The sequence below is a fragment of the Hyla sarda genome, chromosome 8 (genome assembly GCF_029499605.1).
Source record: "Hyla sarda isolate aHylSar1 chromosome 8, aHylSar1.hap1, whole genome shotgun sequence".
Classification (NCBI taxonomy): Eukaryota; Metazoa; Chordata; class Amphibia; order Anura; family Hylidae; genus Hyla; species Hyla sarda.
The window spans coordinates 101,703,837-101,729,475 of NC_079196.1; the positions used below are offsets into that span (position 1 = coordinate 101,703,837).

Genomic DNA, 25,639 nt, shown 5'->3' on the forward strand with positions numbered 1-25,639 from the left:
CCCTCACTGTGCCTGGCCGAGATGTATACTGGCCCTATGGTTGTGCCCCCGTCATACTGCAATCCTGCACTGCTAGCTTCTCCCCCTAAGCAGTAGGTCGATTGCTATTAGAGGGTCGTGTGCCTCACAAGATGACCGTCATCCAGCACTCCCTGAGGTCCTTCAGAATGTTGCACCTAAGCAGGTAGGAGAAAAACAACCTTGACCCAGCAGCCTCCACTGCATTGCTCTTTGAGCCTCCAACAAAGGGGGGGCCCTCCCACCTCTAGATCTCCCACCTCTAGATCTCCCACAGACAGCTGCAACCACCCTTGTAATTCTGATGAAGGCTATCAGACTCTTATAGGGGGATTCCTTAAATCAGCAGGAATTCCATGCAGAAGTGCCCACAGTACCTGCAGTGACTTGCATTACCACACCAGCCATTTCTGCTGACTGGGCTTCCTCACCCTTGCAGTGTGGCCCATCAGCTACTGGGACATGTTTAACCCTGCCGCTGAACCCTTCAAGGGACTCAGCTGGCTATTGGGTCTCCTCTTCACACTGGTCCACTGGTTTTTCTTAGGACTCTTTGCCTCCACATTTCAATGCTTCATCTCCTGTTGGTGGTGTTGTCCTAGTGGCATATCCACAATGCACGTTACAAGAGCTACATTTGCTAGTCCTTTCTCCACCATGCTCCACGATACAGGAATTGGATGGCACTCTGCCAATTCTTTGGCCACACTCCCATGGCCCACCATCCTGTAGTCAGCTCCTGACGCCTATTACAGGATCTAATGCCACTGGCACGGCTTCAGCTTCACACAACAGTAGATTGGTGACGCTAGCAGACCTCTGCTCTTTAGTTCTCTACTTATAAGCATGATCTCTCTACTCTGGTTTAACAAATGGTGGATGAATGCAGACAGAAATTGGCTCAGTTTCATATGGATCTCTCTGTGCTCTCCGCCAGAGTTACTATCAGAAGTGTGGTACATCCTCTACCACTGAGGTCTTTTTATGTTGTTAGGGAGTTTTTCACTTTTTATGTGTAACAAATAAAAGTTATATTTTAGGGGAAGTTTATTAGGGGTTGTTTTACCCCTGGCCAAGGCCCCGGGGTTTGGTACCATTTCAGTTACGAGACCCCACTTTGCCATTTGTTTTTTTTTTTGTGTGGCTCCGCCAGAGTTGATGCTATTGAATCGATGCAGGCATCTTCCTCTTCATCCATTTTACGTTTTTCACTCTCTTTTATGCCATAAACAAAGAAATCATACATAACTGCTTGACCTTTCACGTCTCACTCTTACCCAGAGACCATTGCTCCAACTCCTACTTAAAGCCATCAAGGCCCCAAAAAATCCTTATTGCTGGGGTTTTTCATTAGCACCTTCACCTCATACATTGCTTCCAGACTAGCCCAACATCATCGTCAACTTCAAAGACTAGTCAAGAATCACAAACCTGGTCTCTCACCCAGAGGCCATAGGCACCCAAGGCCTGGCTTCCAGGAAGAGACGTCTAGACTGCCTACAGCCAAAACCACTTCGACTGTCTCTATTACCTTATTTGTTTGCCTAAGCATAAAGGTTTTTTCTCAGTGGTATGGTGTGCCTGGAGCCTAAGGTGGCCCACTTTTTTTTTTATTAGATAATGCATGGCCTTAGGTTTCTTAGCTATGAGCGTAGTTGTCCTTCTTTCTCTCTATCTTGCCTATTTGAGTCCTCCCCTATACCGATCAGTATAGATGCTGTATAGATCTCAGTGCTGGAAATCATTGTTGATTTAGCCCTAATTATTTCTGTCATTGTTTTATAAGGTGCATACCTACAGTAGTTTGAACTGTTTGCCTACCTACCTTCTCCCACCTCATAGGTAGATCCCACCAGGAATTCTTTCTGGTTGATTGATCCCCATTTACTCCATCAATCCACTCATGATCCTATTGTTAAATGCTCAGAAAGCTTTTGATATCCTTGTTCTCCCTTGAACAAACCCTATAACATATAGGTCTTGGCTTCTCTTTTCAACTATAATGTTGCCACTCTTATCAGTTCCGATCTGCAGAATTTAAAATGAATGCAGCCCTGTTGGAACCGTTTAGCATTTATAAAGGCACAAGTGTCGGATATTATAATCCCACCGGCTGTATGTTTTGATAATGGAAGACCTACTGGTAATGATCCGACCTGACCGAAATCTTTGTGGCATAGTTATTGAAGGTCATAAATAGAAATGTTCTTCTTTTGCAGATGATATTTTGATATATATCCAATCCAATAATGTCCCTACCCTCTCAGATGGCCAGATTAACAGAGTTTGGCTCTTAGTCTAACTTTAAGATCAACTTGGCCAAATCGGAGGCCCTTAAAGGGGTACTCCACCCCTAGACATCTTACCCCCTATCCAAAGGATAGGGGATAAGATGTCTGATCTTGGGGGGCCGCCAGCGGGCCACACCCCGTCAAGGCAAGTCTATGGGAGGGGGCATAGCCGTAACATCTGCGCCGCAACACTAGTCACCAGGCATGGAGCGAAGTTCGCTCCGTGCACCTGATGACTGTGGAGCCACAGCAGAGATCGCCGGGGTTCCAGCAGAGGGACCGCCGCGATCAGACATCTTATTCCCTATCCTTTGTATAGGGGAAAGTTGTCTAGGTGTGGAGTACCCCTTTAATGCCTCGCTGCCAATTCAAGTAGTTCAGATAAGGTATTTTGGTGTTAAATTCCTTTTGACCTTCCCTATTTGTTCTGTTTAAAATTTTCGCCTTTGTTTTTTGCTTTTCCCATTTTTGCACAGATCTTTAATCCTGGGATTTTATGGGGCATTTTTCTGGTTCAGGGGAAGGTACCAGTTGCAGTATAGGTATGGAAACCATTAGTGGTATAGTAGCTGGTTGACATAAGCCTCCAAGAATACATTCAGTGAGCATTAGAAATTGCAAAAACATATATACAATCTGTACAGTGATTACATGACAATGCTAGTCACAATCAACATCCAACGCGTTTCATGGTGTCGTATCACCACGTGGCACAACTCATCAGGGACTAGTGCAGAGGGAGCAGAAGTAGAAACAGTTTTATGAACTCCTGTCACTCATCTCACAGATAATAAATTTCATGATATAGAACAAGGAGGTACTAGTAAAAATCGGGTACACTCTGATGAAGAGACTCTAGGTGCATGTCCGTATTGTAGGTAGTCCAATCAAAGTCAGTCTTTTATCCCACTAGTAGATAGGCTGTAATATTGCAGTGTTAAGTGGTCCTGTAAATAAATGGAGAGGTATAGTATGTGTAAGAAATAAGCAGCTAAAGTGTGGGAGTATGTATCTGTATAGAAAAGTTTAGATGGATATTTAGTGTGTGTGTGGCCCCTAATGGGAGGAGAGATACCAATAGATAGTTATATACCTCTACTTTAGGAAGGTATTGTTCAGATAGGGTCCTACCAGGTGTCTCTATGTAGAGTGATTACCTATAAAAAAAAGTACAAGATAAGTACATATTGGTGTATGACCAAGATTTAAAAGAGGCATATAGGTGATAGTTGTAGTGGCTACCTAAACTCCATCCAGTGTGGGGTATTGGAGCCGTATGATAGTGTGGTCGGAGGAGCTGCCTATGGTTACAGAATATATGTGGATGAAAACAAGGCCACATATGCTAAAAGACGTCAGTATTAACAACAAGGCAAGTTACTTACAATTAGGATGATCTCCGGGACACAGCGGCTCCCGACTGCGCGGCATCTAAGATGTGCCAGCCAGTGGTATTTATGTATAACTTGCGCTCACTCCGGAGCGCATGTAGCACCGGAAGTGAGATCACTTCTGGTGTATGATGCTCTGTGCACTCCACTGTGGAGCGCAGTGCAGATGCGCTGTGTTTGTTGAGAGCACGCACCAGAAGTGACGTCTGTTGCGCACAGAAGCGTTCCACTGTGAAAATGCAGGATACATGCGATCCGCAGATAAGCACAATATAGGCAAAAAAAGAGCGATAATGAGCCTGCAGTGAGGAAGGAACTGGGATATACAGTACAGACCAAAAGTTTGGACACACCTTTTCATTCAAACAGTTTTCGTTATTTTCATGACTATGAAAATTGTAGATTCACACTGAAGGCATCAAAACTACGAATTAACACGTGTGGAATTATAGACATAACAAAAAAGTGTGAAACAACTGAAAATATGTCATATTCTAGGTGGAATGTGTCCCCAAGTGCAGTCACAAAAACCATGAAGAGCTACAAAGAAACTGGCTCACATGCGGACCGCCCCAGGAAAGGAAGAACAAAAGTCACCTCTGCTGCGGAGGATAAGTTCATCTGAGTCACCAGCCACAGAAATCATAGGTTAACAGCAGCTCAGATTAGAGACCAGGTCAATGCCACACAGAGTTCTAGCAGCAGACACATCTCTAGAACAACTGCTAAGAGGAGGCTGTGTGAATCAGGCCTTCAAAGTAGAATATCTGCTAGGAAACCACTGCTAAGGACAGGCAACAAGCAGAAGAGACTTGTTTGGGCTAAAGAACACAAGGAATGGTCATTAGACCAGTGGAAATCTGTGCTTTGGTCTGATGAGTCCAAATTTGATGTTTGGTTCCAACCACTGTGTCTTTGTGCGACGCAGAAAAGGTGAACAGATGGACTCTACATGCCTGGTTCCCACCGTGAAGCATGGAGGAGGAGGTGTGATGGTGCTTTTCTGGTGACACTGTTGGGGATTTATTCAAAATTGAAGGCATACTGAACCAGCATGGCTACCACAGCATCTTGCAGCGGCATGCTATTCCATCCAGTTTGCGTTTAGTTGGACTATCATTTATTTTTCAACAGGACAATGACTCCAAACACACATCCAGGCTGTGTAAGGGCTATTTGACCAAGAAGGAGAGTGATGGTGTGCTGCGCCAGATGACCTGGTCTCCACAGTCACCACACCTGAACCCAATGAAGGCAAAAGGGCCAACAAGTGCTAAGCCTCTCTGGGAACTCATTTAAGACTGTTGGAAGACCATTTCAGGTGACTACCTCTTGAAGCTCATCAAGAGAATGCCAAGAGTGTGCAAAGCAGTAATCAAAGCAAAAGGTGGCTACTTTGAAGAACCTAGAATATGACATATTTTCAGTTGTTTCACACTTTTTTGTTATGTCTATAATTCCACATGTGTTAATTCATAGTGTTGCTGCCTTCAGTGTGAATCTACAATTTTCATTGTCATGAAAATAAAGAAAATTCTTTGAATGAGAAGGTGTGTCCAAACTTTTGGTCTGTACTGTACATGCATAGTATGGTAGCCTTAATTGTGCTGGCCCCTAATAGTTTCTAAACGGAGATATTGGTAAATGTATATTCTGAAAGGATATAGGTAAATTATGTAGGTAACATTTAGCCTGAATGATTGAATATTGATAACCTATTTATATTTAAACCCTAATAGCCTGAGATGGTTAAATTATTGATAATGTAGATAAATAGTGAATATAGGATTCTACATCTGAACTACCTATCATAACTGGGAATCGGGAAAAATGGGACTACCTAAGCAGGTTATTGCAGTAGATAGGAGATGTCATTCAGGTAAATGGAAACTCCTGATAGTCTGCTGAATAGAAATAATACATTATAAGAAACTGGCAATACCTCCCTAAAGTAGAGGTATATAACTATCTATTGGTATCTCTCCTCCCATTTAGAGGCCACACACACACTAACTATCTATCTAAACTTTTCTTATAGGCCTTATGTATGGGTACTCTATCTGCAGCTGACTCTACCTACCCACATACTAGTCAGCTGAACCAGAGCTCACATTAAGAGGTAGGTGCTCATGTGGCAACTAGATACACACTCCCACCCTTTAGCCCCTTATTTCTTACACATACTATACCTCTCCATTTATTTACAGAACCACTTAACACTGCAATATAACAGCCTATCTACTAGTGGGATAAAAGACTGCCTTTAATTGGATTACCTACAATACAGACATGCACATAGGGTCTCTTCATCAGAGTGTACCCGATTTTTACCGGTACCTACTTGTTCTATATCATGACATTTATTGTCTGTGAGATGAGTGACAGGTGTTCATAAAATTGTTTCTACTCCTGCTCCCTCTGCACTCGTCCCGGATGAGTTGTGACACAACGAAACGCATTGGATGTTGCTTAAATTTGACTAGCATTGTCATGTAATCACTGTACAGATTGTATATATGTATTTGCAATTTCTAATACTCCCTGAATGTTTTCTTGGAGGTTTGTGTCAACCAGCTACTATACCACTAATGGTCTCCATACCTATACTGGGATGCGGGTTGGCACTCTCTAGGAAGGCTTCTCTGCATTAACAGGTAGGGGGTCTACACGGACCAGCAGGACCAGTGTATAGGGGCCTTTGGTGATTGGTCCAATATCGAGGACCAGCTGTGTTTGATAACATTATTGTGTTACCACTGTATCTTGCACCTTTATGTTATGCATATGTTACTATTTTAATGTATACCAATAAAAGCAAATTTTTTAAGACCTAGGTGTTTTTCCTATTATGTTTACTGAAAGATTAAGATTATGAAAGATTATGCCTGTCCTCCTTGTATCCCTGACACTCCATTTCTACCATCTGAGAGACATGTCAAAACTTGTTTCTCATGACAGTCATGCTTTAAAACAGCACAGTCTGCTCCAAAATATGAAGGTGGACTTTGTTGTGGATTAGTGATGTAATTTTTCCACAAAAGTGAGGAGCCAACTTTTTTTCCTAGTGTCAGCGCCTCATAGTGGCAAGAGCATATACCCATCAGTATTGCTGTCCCCCAATGAAGAGCAACAGAGAAAGTGAATTTACTATACAACAGAAGAGGAAAAAATATTACCAATGAATATGGCCTCTGATTTTAGTACTGAATCTACAGGATCGGCAGCTTCATGTATGCTGTCCAATGCATAACCTGAAAAAAAAAAATGTCAGACAATGTCATTGTTTCTTCTGAAACAAAAAAGGTGATCACTAATTTAAATATTATGGTATTATCCAGAGACCTATCAAGAAAAGTAGGTTATCCTTTAACTTTTAGCAACCTCAACACCCTTATAATGGTGGATATTATTTACCTACGGGTAGAGTGAAATTACCTGTAGCTATATATATGTATTATCAGATATCTCAAAAGGATGTAATGACCACCACATGTGGCTATATCACTTAAAGGGAATGATAAAAAGCCAATAACTGTATAGAACAAAAGTAGTAACACTAATCCCCTGCTCCCAAGCTAACATGTTCCTACTCCCCCACCTATCTTTACCAGACTCTGTGATGTGGGATATTCACACATGGCTGCTGCAGCTAATTCATGGCTGTAGCAGTGACACTTTGACACTAGTGCTGCCACTGCTGTGTCCAGTGATTAACTACAGCAGCCAAGTTTCCTACCAACATGAAATAACTGAAGCCAGCTGAAAAGAAACTGGTGGGGGGAACAGGGAAACTGGTGTGAAAGCAGAAAGGTAAAGTGAATATTACTCCAATGTCTACTTTGTATAATTGTCAGCTCTTTCTTAAATATGGGGTTGCATAGTCCCTTTATGCAAACGAATATTTATTCAAATGCACAATATAATATTACTTTACTTCTGAATATTTATAACTTTGAGTAAATTCCCATTACACAGCTAGTACAAAGAACAGCAAGATAACTAGAGATTTTCTTATCACAGCAACAAATAAGATGCTTTCACTTACCCAAGCTCTCAAATTTTTGCCTTGCAATTCTGGCATAAGCATCTCTGTCATGAAGAGCATAAGGAATGAAAAGGACTCGTTTTACTTGCCTGAAAGTAAAATAAAACTGTACTTACTTCAGGGAACATTTTTTTGTAAAATCTCAAGCAAATATGAAATACAATAGAATAGAAATATTAATGGCACTCACCACTTACAGACGCAGAAAAGTTTATTTATTCCAGGTTCAACGCGAGCAAAAATTAAATGCAGAGGAGTACAGGATGCCGTTAATCAGACTGTGGTCAAAGCTGTTTCATACACTCTGCTCAAATTCAATGAAGCACACATAGTGTATGAAACAGCTGTAACCCCAGACTGACTAACGGCATCCTGTACTCCCCTGCTTTTAATGTTTGTTCATGTTGCATCTGGAACAGGGAAACTGTTTTCTGCTTTTGCAAGTGGTGAGTGTCATTTATATTTCTATTCTACTGTCTTGGATTGTGGATATGTTTGCTCAGAATTGAGCACCTCATTGAGACCTAGAGTATTCAGTGGGGAAGCGGCAGTAAAAAAGGGTGTTATTAGCAAGAGGGTGGATGACAGTATCAGCTGTGCAGAGCTCTGTTTCGTGTATAGACAAATATTGTTGGATCAACACACTGGTTTTTCAGATAGAATACAGCTGATGCTGTGCCTCTCCGCTGCAGTTTTGAGCCAAAGCTAGAAGTGTATTCAAATGGAATGGGGAATATAAAGGAAGGGCTTGCACTTCTCCTTCCTACTGGATCCACTTCGGAAATTGGTTAAAAAATGTCAAGAAAAAAACCTGTGTGGAAACCTAGCCAAGGTTAAACATTTATGAATTGTTTCTGCAATAAATTAAACTCTATAAGCTAATAGGAGATGGGAGTATCCAGATAAGGGAGAGGGAGCCTTACTGACCAGAAAGGCAATGTTCCCATTGACTATGTAACTTTCTTAACGCCTGCACCGAGTGTCACCTGACCAGTGTTATCTCTGCTGTAACCTATGATCTGCATGAGAGATAAAGTCAAGGAGTTCCATAAAGTCTGCAGGGGGGATTTATCAAAAATATACTTCTTATATATAAATGTAAGCAGTAAATGGGACTTATATAATGTATAACGTGATCTAACATAGGTGCATACCTGTGTGACTGTACAGGAAAATGCTGTGATGTAAAAAATGAAGGTATTTACAGGAACAGTATATGATCTTTAAATAAGGACTGTAAGAGATAGAAATATCATAAAAATTGCATGCCTAATAAATATTAAATATATATATATATACCGTATTTATCGGGGTATACCACGCACCGGCCTCTTACACGCACCCTCATTTTACCAAGGATATTTGGGTAAAAAAAGTTTTTTACCCAAATATCCATGATAAAATGAGGGTGCGTGTGTGCGCGTGTATACCCCGATATACCCCCAGGAAAGGCAGGGGGAGAGAGGCAGTCGCTGCCCGCTTCTCTCCCCCTGCCTTTCCTGGGGTCTATAGCGCTGCTGTCGGCCCTTTTCACCCCCTGGTTATCGGCGCCGCTGCCCGTTCTGTCCCCCTGACTATCGGTGTCGGCGCCGATAGCCAGGGGGAGAGAAGGGGCAGCGGCACCCATTGCCGGCGCCGCTGCCCCGTTGCCTCCCCCCATCCCCGGTGGCATAATTACCTGAGTCGGGTCCGCGCTGCTCCAGGCCTCTGTCGTGCGTCCCCAGCGTCGTTGCTATGCACGGCGCGGCGCTCTGACGTCATGCGCCGCGCCGTTCAGCGCATAGCAACGACGGAGGCCTGGAGCAGCGGAGCAGCGCGGACCCGACTCAGGTAATTATGCCACCGGGGATGGGGGGAGGCAACGGGGCAGCGGCGCCGGCAATGGGTGCCGCTGCCCCTTCTCTCCCCCTGGCTGTCGGCGCCGCTTCTCTCCCCCTGGCTATCGGCGCCGACACCGATAGTCAGGGGGACAGAACGGGCAGCGGCGCCGATAACCAGGGGGTGAAAAGGGCCGACAGCAGCGCTCTAGACCCCAGGAAAGGCAGGGGGAGAGAAGCGGGCAGCGACGGCCTCTCTCCTCCTGCCTTTCCTGGGGGTGTATCGGCGTATAACACGCACACAGACTTTAGGCAAAAAATTTTAGCCTAAAAAGTGCGTGTTATACGCCGATAAATACGGTATATGTTTGAAAAACTGTACAATATACCTATCCTCGATATCGGTTATAGCGCCCTTAGTTGATTAAAATACAGGTTCCAAATGGTTCTCAAACGGGAAGATGAGCTAAGAAAAGCAAAAATCTTATATGTTATATATGCCGCTATAGTCAATACTTATTTTGCCGTTCCTTTCTTGGTATAATTACACCTGCGGTTTCCATGCGTTATGTGGGCGGTAGTTGTTCATGCGGTAGTTCTTCAAATATTGCTGGATCCAAACAGAAGTCGGTGGCGTCTCAACTGTGACTTCCTCGGTTTGCGGTTAGTCAGATGATGTTTGACTCCGAGTAGTGATGTCACTACGGTGGTTGTAGAGGTCCACAAACCTCCCCAATGCATTTCAAAAACAAAGAAGCAGTTTCCTTTGTCGGGGATGGTATGTCTATGACCTCTGTTCTCTTTTATAACCTGCGAATGGTGAAGCCTCTCATTATGCAACATATTGATGTATTATTTATAGATGTTTGCATGAATGTTAAAGTTCCAGATTATTTTCGAAGTCGCAGAGTAGTTCCAATGTGTTGTGTATTATAATATATGTTTATAAAAAGCCAAAAATGTTCAATTCAGAATTCATTCATATTAAAAATCCACCTTGATTCGGCTCTGGACAATTGCGCAATGAAGTTTCCTCCTCTCCAGTTTGGGATGAGTTTTTCTATCCCATAAAATTTTGATCCAGTGAGTTGTTGTTGGTGTTTTTCTTTATAAAGTGCGGATAAGGGATGTGCCTCATATCCTCTTTGGATATTATATATATGTGTTCTCCTAATCTAGTCCGTAGCTGCCCAATCGCAGGCATTGAATACCGTATATGACTCCAGATGTTTTACAGTGCAGATGTCCTTTTATTTCATATTTAATTTCTTCCTTAAGGTTTTGTATTTGGAAAGTCGGGCTATTGTTTTTAGTGAATTTGCTCATTTTGCAATATTTATAAGGGAAGAAACCATCCTTTATGGGCAGGAATGAATGCGGATGATTTGTTGTCTTTTGTACTGATTTTGCTGTCTGTTTAACAGTGGGAGCAATTTTATTTCCAATATTCTTGGCTTTTCTATACACAAAAGATGGAGTATCTGGGATCTGTTCACCTATTATTTTATCATTCCGTAAAATTTCCCAATGTCTTTTTACAATTTTCCAAAACAGGTGGCTCTGCTTGCTATAGTTTGTAATGATGGGAATTTTGAATTTTGTGTTACTTGATCTTTCTTATTTATTTCTTCTCTTTCCTGTTGTTTTACTATTAATGTTTTTCTGTTCACCTGTTCTATTTCCTTGTGTATATTTCTCAACGTGTTACTGTCATACGCTTTGGAAATAAATTTGTTTTCCATTTCTGGAGCCTCTCTATTGTATTGTTCTATCTCTGTGCAGTTTCTGCGCAAGCGGAAAAATTGACTCCGCGGAATATTTGACAGCTCTCCATATGGATGAAGTTGTTACTGTCTGTAGGCTTGCTGTAAGTACTGGTAACGATCTGTTTGTCCTTTATACTAATAGTGAGATCTAAAAAATGTACCCTAGTCTGACTGTATTCGACAGTGAAATTTAAAAAGTATTCATTTTTATTAATATCCTCTAAAAACAATGTCAAACATGTGGTGTCCCCCTTCCAAATTAACCACACGGTCTATAAATCTTTTCCATAGGACCCCCCCCCCCTCAGGATAAATAATAGACTCCTTCAGGAGGACCACATATAGATTAGAATAACTTGGTGCAAACCTGGTCCCCATCGCTGTGTCCCACTGCTGATTATAAAATTTTCCTTCATATTTAAAATAATTGTTTAAATTTCACTGCCGAATACAGTCAGACTGGGGTAAATTTTTTAGATCTCACTATTAGTATTAAGGACAAACAGATCGTTACCAGTACTTACAGCAAGCCTACAGACAGTAACAGCTTCATTCATGTGGAGAGCTGTCACCTACCAATTTGGCTACAAAATATTCTGTTTGCGCAGAAAATAGAACAGAGATAGAACAATACATGGGACCACTAATGGCGAACCGTATCATGTCACTCTACTCGGACCCCCGAGCCGAGGTTAGGATAAATGGCCAATTATCCCTCCCCTTTGGCATCTGCAATGGCACGAGGCAAGGCTGCCCTCTCTCCCCTTTGCTTTTCGTGCTATGCATGGAACACCTTCTTAATGCTATCCGCAGCAATCCGGATATTAAGGGCCTGAGAGTTGCCTCGTGTCATCACAAATGCTCGGCTTTTGCGGACAACCTGTTGCTCTTTTTGACCTCCCCTCATACTTTTCTTCTGTCCTTACTCTCTACCATTAACACCTTCACCAAGTACTCCAACTATAAACTCAACGCTGCCAAAAGTGAGGCACTTAATGTTTCCCTTCCCATGGCCTTGACCAGACAATTAAAGGATAATTACCCCTTTAAATGGTGCAGAGATTCCCTTAAATACCTGGGTGTCCAAGTCCCTAGTAAGTTAAATGATGCCTTCCGAGTCAACTATCCCCCCTTACTCCGCGCCATCAAAGTGGACCTAACTAAGTGGGAGAGGAAGGACTTCTCCTGGCTGGTTCGCATTAATGTAATCAAAATGAATATCTTGCCCCGACTCCTTTACCTCTTCTCCAGCCTCCCGCCAACCCTCCCAAATTCTTTTTCAAAGACCTGTCGACCCTGCGATCAAAATTCATTTTGGCGGGTGGGCACCCTCGAGTGGCGAAGACTGTTCTCTCCAGGCGCAAATTGGACGGTGGACTAGGCTCCCCGGACTGCCTATTTTACTTTCTGGCGACCGTGTTAACCAGAGTGCTAGACTGCTATCATGACCCGGTTGATAGCAATGGGCACTTCTGGAGGCTCATACTGCACGCCTACACCCTAAGACGCTGTTATGGCTGCCCAAGCAACGATTGACAAATACTGTCCTGTCTTATTTACCTCCAGTCACGTCCTCTATTGCTAGAACTCACAGCACTCTCCTGCCGGAATCTCTCCTGCATCGGTCGGATGGCCCCTTGTCACCTGTGTTTGGGAACCGGGCATTTCCTCCTGCCTTTGACTCAGCTAAGTTCCTGAGTTGCTCTAGAGCTGTGGGTGCTTCCTTCTCGCATTTCATGACCCTCTCGGGCTTGAAGCCGCTACCTGACATACTCCCTGACACCTTACCCTCACCCCTTGTTGGCTTTCAATATACCCAGTTGAGTCATCTTTGCGCTGCTGAGGGCGCGCGTCTTGACCTCTGCCATCCCCTATCCTCGTTTGAGAGGTTATGCACCTCTGGCTCTGCTTCGGTTCGTCCGATTAGCACCTTATACGCTCTCCTCATAGATACGCTCCGAGATGACCCTCTTCCCTTCTGAAGTGGTTGGGAGAGAGAATTAGACCGTGCACTCTCGGACGAGGAGTGGGGACAGGCAATCTCCTCTTGCCATAAGACTTCCATCTCCAGTAAAGCGCAAATGACCTGTTACAAGGTGTTGACGAGGTGGTATAGAGTGCCTACCCTCCTGTCCCGTATCTATCCCGGGGTGCCTGATAACTGCTGGAGATGTGGTGGACGGGGTGATAGCATGTCTCATATCTGGCTCCATTGTCCGTTGCTTCTTCCCTTTTGGGATCAAGTGATAAACCTGATCTTCCAGCTTACTAAAGTTCATCTTCCCCTCGACCCTGCTCCCCTTCTCCTGTCCATCCTCCCTTCCTCGGTGCCGAGAAGTAACTCCCGATTGATACGGTTCATGTTATTGGCTGCTAAATCGGTAATACCTAGGAAGTGGAAATCCACCTCCCCCCCACTTTCTCAGACTGGCAGCAGGAGTTGTCTCATGTCCACAGAATGGAGGAACTTTTAGCCGACTCCTCCAGGCAGCTGACCAAATACCACCAGATATGGCATCCTTGGACCTCCTTCGTGTCCTCTCCCAAATATAGATAACTACACACATAGACTTGTCCCCGCCTGATGACCGTGTCTCTTCTCGGATGTGTGACCCGCCTAGTTATGTCAGGCTGCTTGACGGCTGGGGCCCGGTCCGTGCGCACAATCACCTGAGGTATGCACCCCACGTATCTACACCCCTGCTTCCACCTTCTTCTCTGTTCTCCTTCCCTCTTCCTTTTCTTTCCCTTTTCTTTCTCCCTTGTATAATGGTTTTGTTTAACTTCGTATGCCTACGAGGCATGCAGACTTGTTTCTCACTGCCAGTTACGACATGGAACGGGACTGACTCGTGGCTCGCATTGACGGCAGTGGACGTTCGTGAGTTTCCACATATACTCTTTAGCATGTATTGATGATTTATTTCACATTTGTGGATGTGTTGAAAATTGCCTACTCCGTTTGTATATTTGTATGCTGTCTTACAATTTTCTTACTATTCTGTTATTATTGATAACACTAATAAAAACTTTATTATGAAAAAAAAATAAAAAATAAAAAAGAACAATACAATAGGGAGGCTTCAGAACTGGAAAACAAATTCATTTCCAAAGGGTATGACAGTAGCATGTTGAGAAATATACACAAGGAAATCGAACAGGTGAACAGAAAAACATTAATAGTAAAACAATAGGAAAAAGAAGAAATAAATAAGAAAGATCAAGTAAGACAAAATTCAAAATTCCCATCATTACAAACTATAGCAAGCAGAGCCACTTGTTTCGGAAAATTGTAAAAAGTCATTGGGACATTTTGCGGAATGATAAAATAATAGGTGAACAGATCCCAGATACTCCATCTTTTGTATATAGAAAAGCCAAGATATATACCGTATTTATCGGCGTATAACACGCACTTTTTAGGCTAAATTTTTTAGCCTAAAGTCTGTGTGCGTGTTATACGCCGATACACCCCCAGGAAAGGCAGGGGGAGAGAGGCCGTCGCTGCCCGCTTCTCTTCCCCTGCCTTCCCTGGGGTCTAGAGCGCTGCTGTCGGCCCTTCTCACCCCCTGGCTATCGGCGCCGCTGCCCGTTCTGTCCCCCTGACTATCGGTGCCGGTGCCCCATTGCCGGCGCCGATAGCCAAGGGGAGAGAAGGGGCAGCGGCACCCATTGCCGGCGCCGCTGCCCCGTTGCCTCCCCCCATCCCCGGTGGCATAATTACCTGAATCGGGTCCGTGCTGCTGCAGGCCTCCGGCGTGTGTCCCCGGCATCGTTGCTATGCGCTGAACGGCGCGGCGCATGACGTCAGTGCGCCGCGCCGTGCATAGCAACGACGCTGGGGACGCACGCCGGAGGCCTGCAGCAGCGCGGACCCGACTCAGGTAATTATGCCACCGGGGATGGGGGGAGGCAACGGGGCAGCGGCGCCGGCAATGGGGCGCCGGCACCGATAGTCAGGGGGACAGAACGGGCAGCGGCGCCGATAGCCAGGGGGTGAGAAGGGCCGACAGCAGTGCTCTAGACCCCAGGAAAGGCAGGGGGAGAGAAGCGGGCAGCGACGGCCTCTCTCCCCCTGCCTTTCCTGGGGGTATATCGGGGAATACACGCGCACACACGCACCCTCATTTTACCATGGATATTTGGGTAAAAAACTTTTTTTACCCAAATATCCTTGGTAAAATGAGGGTGCGTGTTATAGGCCGGTGCGTGGTATACCCCGATAAATACAGTAGGTCACACAAAAGGCAGCTACGGACTAGATTAGGAGAACACGTATATAATATCCAAAGAGGATATGAGGCACATCCCTTATCCGCACATTATAAAGAAAAACACCAACCACAACTCGCTGGATCAAAATTTTATGGGATAGAAAAAAATCATCCCAAACTGGAGAGGAGGAAACTTCATTGCGCAATTGTCCAGAGCTGAATCAAGGTGGATTTTTTATATGAATACTTTAATACCACACGGCTTGAATTCTGAATTTAAAAAATTGTCTTTTTATAAACATATATTACACAACACATCGCAACTACTCTGGGACTTAAATATTCGTAAAATAATCTGGAACTTTAAATGGGCACTGACACCAACCTTTTTTTTTATATATGTTTTAGTACTTATGCACTACAACATATCTCTAATATAGATTCATTATTATTATTTTTTTTCATTAAAATAGTTTATTTTACATTTGAAAACCGTCCACTAGGGGTCTCCCTCCTAGTGGCCGTCTGCAGCTTGCCGGCCGGACAATCGGTCCTAATTCAGTCAGCCTGCGTTCGCTCCTTGCCTGTCAATCGGACAGGCGGGAGTGACGCAGTGAACGCTAGGGCTGCACGCATTGGCTGCCTGGATTCGTACGCAGCCCGCCACCGGCATGTACAGTGGAGTGGAGACAACGCGCGCACACTATATCGGTGCCGTGCTGATGCTCCCTCCATTAGTACTGTACATGCCTTTTATGGGGTAAGTCTGATCTGAGGTCTTATGTTACTTTTGGAAACTATAAAATAATAAAAAACATATTTAATAAAGGAGGGAAGCTACTCTCTAAAGGGGTTCTCCACCATAAGGTGATTTTAGTATGTACCTGGCAGACAGTAATGGACATGCTTTGGAAGGATCTGCACTTGTCTTGGGACTAAATGGCTATGTTGTGAGATTACCATAACACTGTGGCTAGCTTTTTGTAAACTGGTATTTCCTGTTTCAGTTTTCTTTTTTTTTTAACTACAAATCCCATAATTCCATTTTCCGCCCTGCCACAAATCGACCAGCCCACCCATTGAAACATAAATGAGCTGCATGTATTCAAAAGACCTGTGGTTTTCAATCAGGGTGCCTACAGCTGTTGCATTAGTTGCAGATTGATCTCTCTCCCACCAAGCGATCCTTCCACCAATTGAAGCAGACAGGCTCCCTGTCATCAGCTGACTAGTGAGTCAGGTCTCGGCCGCATTGCAACCTGGGAAAAATCCGAGACAACAGTCCTTTTGTATGCTGTTAAAAATAAATATTGGGGTGAAAATCACAGAAGAATTGTGAGAAAACCGTCACACACAGGTACAGACAGTATAATACTAACTTTACAGCCCCTGTAGCATAGTCAAATAAAAAAAAATCCTGGCATACCCCTTTAACATTCATGCAAACATCTATAAATAATACATCAATATGTTGCATAATGAAAGGCTTCACCATTCACAGGCTATAAAAGAGAACAGAGGTCATAGACATACCATCCCCGACGAAGGAAACCGCTTCTTTGTTTCATTAGTGATGTCACTACTCGGAGTCAAACATCATCTGACTAATCGCGAACCGAGGAAATCACAGTTGAGACGCCACCGGCCGGGGCGTTCTCCCGTCATCTCTCAGGATATCGGACACAGACTTCTGCTTGGATCCAGCAATATTTGAAGAACTCCCGCATGAACAACTACCGCACACATAACGCACGGAAACCGCAGGTGCAATTATACCGAGAAAGGAATGGCAAAATAAGTATTGACTATAGCAGCATATATAACATATAGAATTTTTGCTTTTCTTAGCTCATCTTCCCGTTTGAGAACCATTTGGAACCTGTATTTTAATCAACTAAGGGCGCTATAACCGATATCTAGGATAGGTTTATTGTACAGTTTTTCAATCACATATATAAATTTTATATTTATTAGGCATGCAATTTTTATTATATATTTTTATCTCTTACAGTCTTTATTTAAAGTTCATATACTGTTCCTGTAAACATTTTTTACAGTAACATAGGTATGCACCTGTTAAATCACGTTATACATTATATAAGACGTATGTAGCGCTTACTGTTATATATAAGATGTATATTCTATAATATTGTATGAGATACGGGAACTCATACTTTCAGCAAAGCAGCTTAGTACCACATGCATTCTTCTAGTGCTATTGTTACCTTAAACAATTAGATTTATCAAAAACTGTGTAGAAAAAGAGTGGAACCATTGCCCATAGCAACCAATTCGATTGCTTATTCCTTTTTCAAAAAAGCAATCTGGTTATGAAAAATCTCCCATGCAGACTTTATGAAACTCCAGGAGGTCGCACCCCCATTGAGTATAAATTAACTGCACAATCTAGCAATATGCCATCACATAATGAAATGTGAATACCTGTTTAAAGAACAACATGAGTACTTTATATAGTATAGTATTCAATACAAAGACAAATGTGCATAGACACTACTGTTAGTTATTGATTGTACATATTATAAGAGCAAAATGACAATCGGGAACAAGGAGAAACAAATCAGCAAATTTAGTTCACTTACTCCCCTAAAAACTTTTGTATCTGGTCTTGGCAGTGCTCCAGATACCCTCCGCCATGCAGTGTTGAGTTGGAAACAAGCAGCAGTCGCTTCATCGTCATCAGTAATGGAATTAATATGAGCTATGAACGCAGCAGCAAATATATGCTGTGGAGAAATGCATAAAAGGTTAAAGTTCTGAGACTCACAGCATATAGTAGCTGACATCAGCAAAATCTGTCTTCCTGCACAATAAAGTTCCTTTTTTTTTCACAGACTGGATTATGCTTATCTAACTACAATACAAGGCTATCCTTTACAGGCTAAAGGTTAACAACTCATTTGCTTTTCAAAAGTATTGTACAATGTTGTTGTTCAATTATTTTATAATAGGAGAATATTCTGTTCATGACTAGGACAACTGTCTTTCTTTTTAAAATATAAGGTATATGTTCATTATACATCTCTTTACAGTATCTCCAACCAGGGATGCTCAATTGCTTTGTGAGCTACCCTGTACCTTTTTTTCTTCAATACATTTATATGTTTGATGCTAAAATATAAGGTACATGTGTTGGTGAAAAGGGTATGCGGAAAGGATTTTTTTTTTTTAAGATACAGTATATGTATATATATATATATATATATATATATATATATTTACCCTCGCTCCTGGTTCAGCTGCTGTCACTGTGTTGGTCCCCATTGTGGTGCACTTCCTCAGGATAGGCCATCAATCTTATTAGCCCTGAAAACCCCCATTAAAAAAAGAACTCTCAAGGGATTGTTGCTACTGGATCCCCTAACTTTCTTTGAAAAGTATTTTCTTAGGAAAGGAGGAAGCGTTGCTAAGCCAGTAGTGTGAACCAAGGAGATTAACCTGACGAGAGATCAGGACAGGCAAGTATCACATGTTTATTTATTTTTATCCAAGCCTGAGCCTGTATACCATAATCTTGTGGCATCAGACAATCCATTTCAATAAAAAATGCCTCTCTCTCCCCATTTCAAGTATTTTTCTTTTCCTTCCTCCTAAACTTATCATTCACTCTGGAAAACTCCAAAAAGTACATCTTAAAAGAGACCAAAGATGAGAGAGATCAGGTTATATGCTTCCCACACAAGTCTAGGTAAAGGGGAGGGGAAAATAGCAGGAATGGGCTGAGAGAAAGACACACACAGGGGCATCTGCAGTTTGTAGTGTGTGTTATGTCTCACCCCTGTGTTGATTATTCTTTCTTTCTTTCTTTCTTTCTTTCTTATTTTGACTACTTTAGTAATCTAAAAGGGAAGTGCATAGCTAATTTCACAGAATTTAATAGGGTACAATAAAAATAATAATCATTTTTTTTTGTAATTGGAAAGCAGGGAACAATTATCGGGAGCGGGGCAAGGAATTAATAGCCGCCGACCATATAAAAATAGTGAAAAATGTATAATATTTATTGCGTAATTTAATAATTTATTATGTGCAATGTGTGCATTTTTATTTGTAATAATGATGCAACAGACTCTGTTCCATGATTGGGAGTAGTAGTACAGGTGCTGAGGGACCGATGGCACTGGGTCTCACTCCTGAGACCCGCTGTCATCAAAATTTAAAAGCTGGTGAAGCGGGCGGCATGCCACCCCGCTCCCCAGCTGGCATGGTTTGGTTATGAAACTTCAATAAAACTTTTAAATATCCCTTGTTAAAAATCCCTACCTAATAAAAGTTTGAATCACCCCCCTTTTCCCATTTTATAAATAAAATAATGTAAACAAAAATAAACATATGTAGTATAGCCGAACTAAATGTCCGAACTATTAAAATGTCCGAACTATTAAAATATTATATTAATTAAACCGTACAGTGAATGTCGTACACGTAACAAAATACCAAAGTCCAAAATTTCTGAACACTTTATACACCAGAAAAAAACATTAATAAAAAGCGAGCAAAAAGTCCCATAAAAACAAAAATGGCACCAATAAAAACAACATAAAACAGCATAAAAAACAAGCCCTCCCTGTTAGAGATGAGCAAAGTTACAGTAATTTGATTCATCACTAACCAATACAGGACTGTATCCACTCTCCTAGGACTGTATCCACCTTTTCCAGCCCACCGAAGCACCTGAAAGCTGAACTAATTTATGCAGGCCAAAGTCAGCAACTACCGAGCCGCGAGGTTCTTGACGAATTGAATTACTGTAACTTCGCTTATCTCTAATCCCTGTATACGGAAAAATGAAAAAAGTTATGGGGGTCAGAAGAGGACAATTTTAACACCTTAAAGGGGTATTCCAGTAAAAAAATAATAATTTATATATCAACTGGCTCCAGAAAGTTAAACAGATTTGTAAATTAGTAGTAATTATGTTCAACACCGGCGCTTATGGAACTTTTTATTGTAGCTGCTATTATACACCCCTAGATGGCTCTCTGGTATGCCATCGGTATTTTATTGAAAACTAAAGAAAGAATAATGGTGTGCTTCCATTTGTACATTATTTCTGTTTTTCTTTGTTGCTTTGGTCTCATTTAATGTTGTTAAGCACCCATGTTCATTTATACCTTCTCAGCTGAGCCCCCCCTTTCTCTTCTTTTCGAACAGGTACCTGGAGAGACGTCACTCAATTGCCGAAGGTTCCTTCACGGCTTTTCCCTACCCCAAACCCATGCACGCTGGTAGTAGACGCCATCGGCCGAGGTTGTCTCCCAGCGAACTTCCATCTATGCGAATAGGTCTGGTACGTTGCGACTAAGCCAATATCCACACTGAGGATCTACGGTATGTAATACCATCTACTCTTCACAATTCTACAGTAACCTACAGATGTAGTTACAATCACACAAGAAGCTCAGGATCCATCAACAGTATTGTGGCCCTTTTTCCCACTGAAGAATCAATTATAAGGTAAAGAGCAAATTCTTTAAAAAAAAAAAAAATAATAAATAAAAGATTTTTTTTTTCTTTTTATTGTTTTCTAAATTAATACACAGTCTAAGGGTACCATAAAATATTTATCCATATTCACAAATAAGCACTTACATCCCATTATTCTTTCTTTAGATTTGTAAATTACTTCTATTAAAAAATCTTAATCTTTTCAGTACTTATGAGCTCCTGAAGTTAAGGTTTTTCTTTTCTGTCTAAATCCTCTCTGATGACACCTGTCTCGGGAAACGCCCAGTTTAGAAGCAAATCCCCATAGCAAACCTCTTCTAAACTGGGCGTTTCCCGAGACAGGTGTCATCAGAGAGGATTTAGACAGAAAAGAACAACCTTAACTTCAGAAGCTCATAAGTACTGAAAGGATTAAGATTTTTTAATAGAAGTAATTTACAAATCTGAAGAAAGCAGGTAAATGCCAGCGATTAAGAAACTTCACCTTTATTGGAACCATGTAAAACCATCGACACGGAGAGACTTCAATAAGACAAACATTTAAAATTCCAGGAGTCAGCGCCAAGCATGACGCGTTTCAGGTCATGTGACCTTTCATCAGATGCATGGTGGGAAGCAGAAGGGTGGGGGAATAAATACCAACCTCCTAATGGAACAGGTGAGTAGTTTGTAACACAGGGATTAACCATATCCGTTCCAAAAGTAGAGGCACCCTTCTGCTAAACGTAACAGGTATTGAATCATAAATCGTTAAGCACATATAACGTGGTTATAAAATAAGTGCAAATGATATACCGTATATACTCGAGTATAAGCCGAGTTTTTCAGCACGATTTTTCGTGCTGAAAACACCCCCCTCGGCTTATACTCGAGTGAACTCTCCACCCGCAGTGGTCTTCAACCTGCGGACCTCCAGAGGTTTCAAAACTACAACTCCCAGCAAGCCCGGGCAGCCATCGGCTGTCCGGGCTTGCTGGGAGTTGTAGTTTTGAAACCTCTGGAGGTCCGCAGGTTGAAGACCACTGCGGCCTTCGACATCATCCAGCCCCCTCTCACCCCCTTTAGTTCTGTACAGTACTCACCTCCGCTCGGCGCTGGTCCGGTGCCGCAGGACTGTCCGGAGAGGAGGTGGTCCGGTGGGATAGTGGTTCCGGGCTGCTATCTTCACCGGGGAGGCCTCTTCTAAGCGCTTCGGGCCCGGCCCCAGAATAGTCGCGTTGCCTTGACAACGACGCAGAGGTACGTTCATTTCCAACGTACTTCTGCGTCATTGTCAAGGCAACGCCTCTATTCCGGGCCGGAAGCGCGGAGAAGAGGCGCCCCCAGTGAAGATAGCAGCCCGGAACCCCTATCCCACCGGACCACCTCCTCACCGGACAGTCCTGCAGCACCGGACCAGCGCCGAGCGGAGGTGAGTACTGTACAGAACTAAAGGGGGGCGAGAGGGGGCTGGATGATGTCGAAGGCCGCAGTGGTCTTCAACCTGCGGACCTCCGGAGGTTTCAAAACTACAACTCCCAGCTAGCCCGGACAGCCGATGGCTGCCCGGGCTTGCAGGGAGTTGTAGTTTTGAAACCTCTGGAGGTCCGCAGGTTGAAGACCACTGCGGGCGGATGATGACAAGAGGATGATGAAGGGGGGGGTGTGGGATGATGAAGGGGGGGTGTGGGATGATGAAGGGGGGGTGTGGGATGATGAAGGGGGGTGTGTGGGATGATGACAAGGGGATGATGAAGGGGGTGTGTGGGATGATTACAAGGGGATGATGAAGGGGGGTGGGGATGATGACAAGGGGATGATGAAGGGGGGTGGGGATGATGAAGGGAGGTGTGTGGGATGATGATGAAGGGGGGTGGGGATGATGACAAGGGGATGATGAAGGGGGGTGTGGGATGATGACAGGTGATGATGATGAGGGTCTGGATGATGACAGGCGGTGATGATGATGAGGATGTTAATGACGGGGGTCTGGATGATGACAGGGGGGGATGGAGGTCCGCAGGTTGAAGACCACTGCGGGCGGATGATGACAAGAGGATGATGAAGGGGGGGTGTGGGATGATGAAGGGGGGGTGTGGGATGATGAAGGGGGGGTGTGGGATGATGAAGGGGGGTGTGTGGGATGATGAAGGGGGGGGTGTGGGATGATTACAAGGGGATGATGAAGGGGGTGGGGATGATGACAAGGGGATGATGAAGGGGGGTGGGGATGATGAAGGGGGTGTGTGGGATGATGATGAAGGGGGGTGGGGATGATGACAAGGGGATGATGAAGGGGGGGGGGGGTGGGATGATGACAGGTGATGATGATGAGGGTCTGGATGATGACAGGCGGTGATGATGATGAGGATGTTAATGACGGGGGTCTGGATGATGACAGGGGGGGATGATGTATTTCCCACCCTAGGCTTATACTCGAGTCAATAACTTTTCCTGGGATTTTGGGTTGAAATTAGGGGTCTCGGCTTATACTCGAGTATATACGGTATATGAAACCTGTATATTTATAGGGAGACACAAAATGTAAATTGGGAGGAAAAAGGTTGCAAAAACACTTAATAGTGATACAAATATGTATGAAATATCAATGGCAACCTAAAACTATTTAATAATGAAGAATGACGTCTGATTTTAAATTTAACCCATGTGGTTGAAATATACGCAAAGAGTAAATCCAATAGATTTCCCTATTGCGTAACGATTTGATGCGGTCTCCACCGCGAACAAACTATTTCAATACCCGAGAACGAAAAATGGGCTACATTACCGTCATGGACATTTTTAAAGTGTTTAGAAACATTTGATGCGTTAGTGTAAGAACCGCTGCCAATGGCTCTAAGATGTTCTTGGATGCGTTTTTTCAAGGTTCTTTTAGTGCTGCCGATTAAGAGACATTACAGCTATTACAATCTATTTTATAAATTACGTGAGTAGATTCGCAATTAATAAATTGTTTAATCGGTATAGAATTCGAATCGGGAATTGAAATCGTAGAAGTCTTGGCAGCATGTACACACACAACGCATCTGGGTAAACCGCATTTAAAAAACCCATTTAATTTAATCCATGAACGAGAACTGGCAACAGAGGCAAGTGGCAAAGCACTCGGAGATAAAAGATTACCTAAATTGGGGGCCCGTCTGCTCGAAAAATTTATGCCATTTTTTTAATATTTATTAAGGATAGTATCCTGACATAAAATAGGTAAATATTTATTGATAATGGATTTAATACTGTTAAATTCTAAACTATAAGTAGTTGTGAAGGTAGGCTTCGATAACATATTCGAAAATGTTTGATAAGGTTTTGGTGTGAGAAGACTATCTCTAGATTTTTGTAAAACTTTACGTTTGGCTCTGTTCAGACACCAGGGCTGGTAGTCTCTCTGACCCAAACGATGGAAAATATTATCCGATTCAATTTGAAAAGATTCGTCTGTGGAACAATTTCTCTGAGCACGAGTCAGCTCCCCCACCGGAAAGGCTAAAACCGTATGTTTTGGGTGGCATGACTCTGCGCGCAGAATGGTGTTTCCTGCAGTCGATTTTCTGTATGTGGAAGTGTGAACACGTCCCTGTCTGCTGTCAAGTAAAATATCCAAAAATGGAGTGACGGATCTATGCCAGGTTGATGTAAAAAATAAATTGTGAGGATTATTGTTAACATAATCAATAAAACAGGAATCATTATGCTCTGAGGACGACCAAATTATGATGACATCGTCAACATATCTTCCGTATCAAACAATGTTGGAAAAGAAGGGTTGATGTCAGAAAATATATATTGCATCTCCCACCAGTGGACAAAAATATTTGCCACTGAAGGGCAAATTGAGGCACCCGTCCTCTGAACATTGAGGCACCCGTCCTCTGAACATAATACTGATCCTGGAATTTAAAAAAATTGTGAGTTAATATATAATTTAAAGCCTCAAGAACGAACTGGCACAGATCCTCACTGTACGTAGAAAAATTGTAAATAATATCCGAAACTGCTCGAAGTGAAAGTGAATGAGGGAGAGAAGAATACAAGGATTCGATGTCCATAGTAAGCCACGAGTAAGAAGTGTGCCATTCAATTCGATTCATTATCGAAAGTATATGTTGAGAATCTTTGATGTGGCTAGGACACATAGGGACAAGGGGTTGGAGAAGTGAATCTACCCATTCGCAAAGGGGTTCATTAAGAGAAACAATACCCGCCACTATGGGTCTCATAGGAGGCGGGAATTGGCCTTTGTGAATCTTCGGTAAAGAATGAAATATTGGAGTAATAGGATTGGAAACCCATATGTAGTCAAACTCTTTTTGTGACAGTAGTGAGCTGACTTTGCTCTTCTACTTTGCTCTATTAATTTACAAATCTGTTTAACTTTCTGGAGCCAGTTGATATATATAAAAAAGTTTTTTCCTGGAATACCCCTTTAACGACACAGGACGTAAATGTACGTCCTGGTACTTAACGCACCTACCTACATTTACGTTCTGTACATGATGCCAGCACCAAAGAAGTGCTCACATCATGCACTGCAGGTCTTGGCTGCTATAAGAAGCCAGGGACCAACCATTAGTGGCGGACATCAGAGATTGCGCTGATGTCCGCCATTAACCCCTCAGATGTCTGTTATTTTT

The 25,639-nt window shown here is 42.9% G+C and overlaps 1 protein-coding gene across 8 annotated transcripts in view; it reads right to left on the bottom strand.

The window, feature by feature from the left end:
- The window catches only part of LOC130283890 (alpha-aspartyl dipeptidase-like), a 287,142-nt gene that overhangs the window by 10,728 nt on the left and 250,775 nt on the right, over positions 1-25,639 (bottom strand). For 5 of the 8 annotated variants that reach the window (XM_056533579.1, XM_056533582.1, XM_056533578.1 and 2 more), the window contains exons 2-4: positions 18,143-18,286; positions 7,746-7,834; positions 6,877-6,951 (exon numbers count right to left, since the gene is read on the bottom strand). In XM_056533579.1, coding sequence (XP_056389554.1) covers positions 6,877-6,951; positions 7,746-7,834; positions 18,143-18,240 — 262 coding nt within the window. In that variant the 5' untranslated portion in view covers positions 18,241-18,286. Of the gene's footprint in view, positions 1-6,876; positions 6,952-7,745; positions 7,835-18,142; positions 18,287-18,782; positions 18,806-20,172; positions 20,330-25,639 lie in introns of those variants that run through there. The other 3 variants (XM_056533581.1, XM_056533583.1, XM_056533576.1) reach the window with 3 other exon arrangements.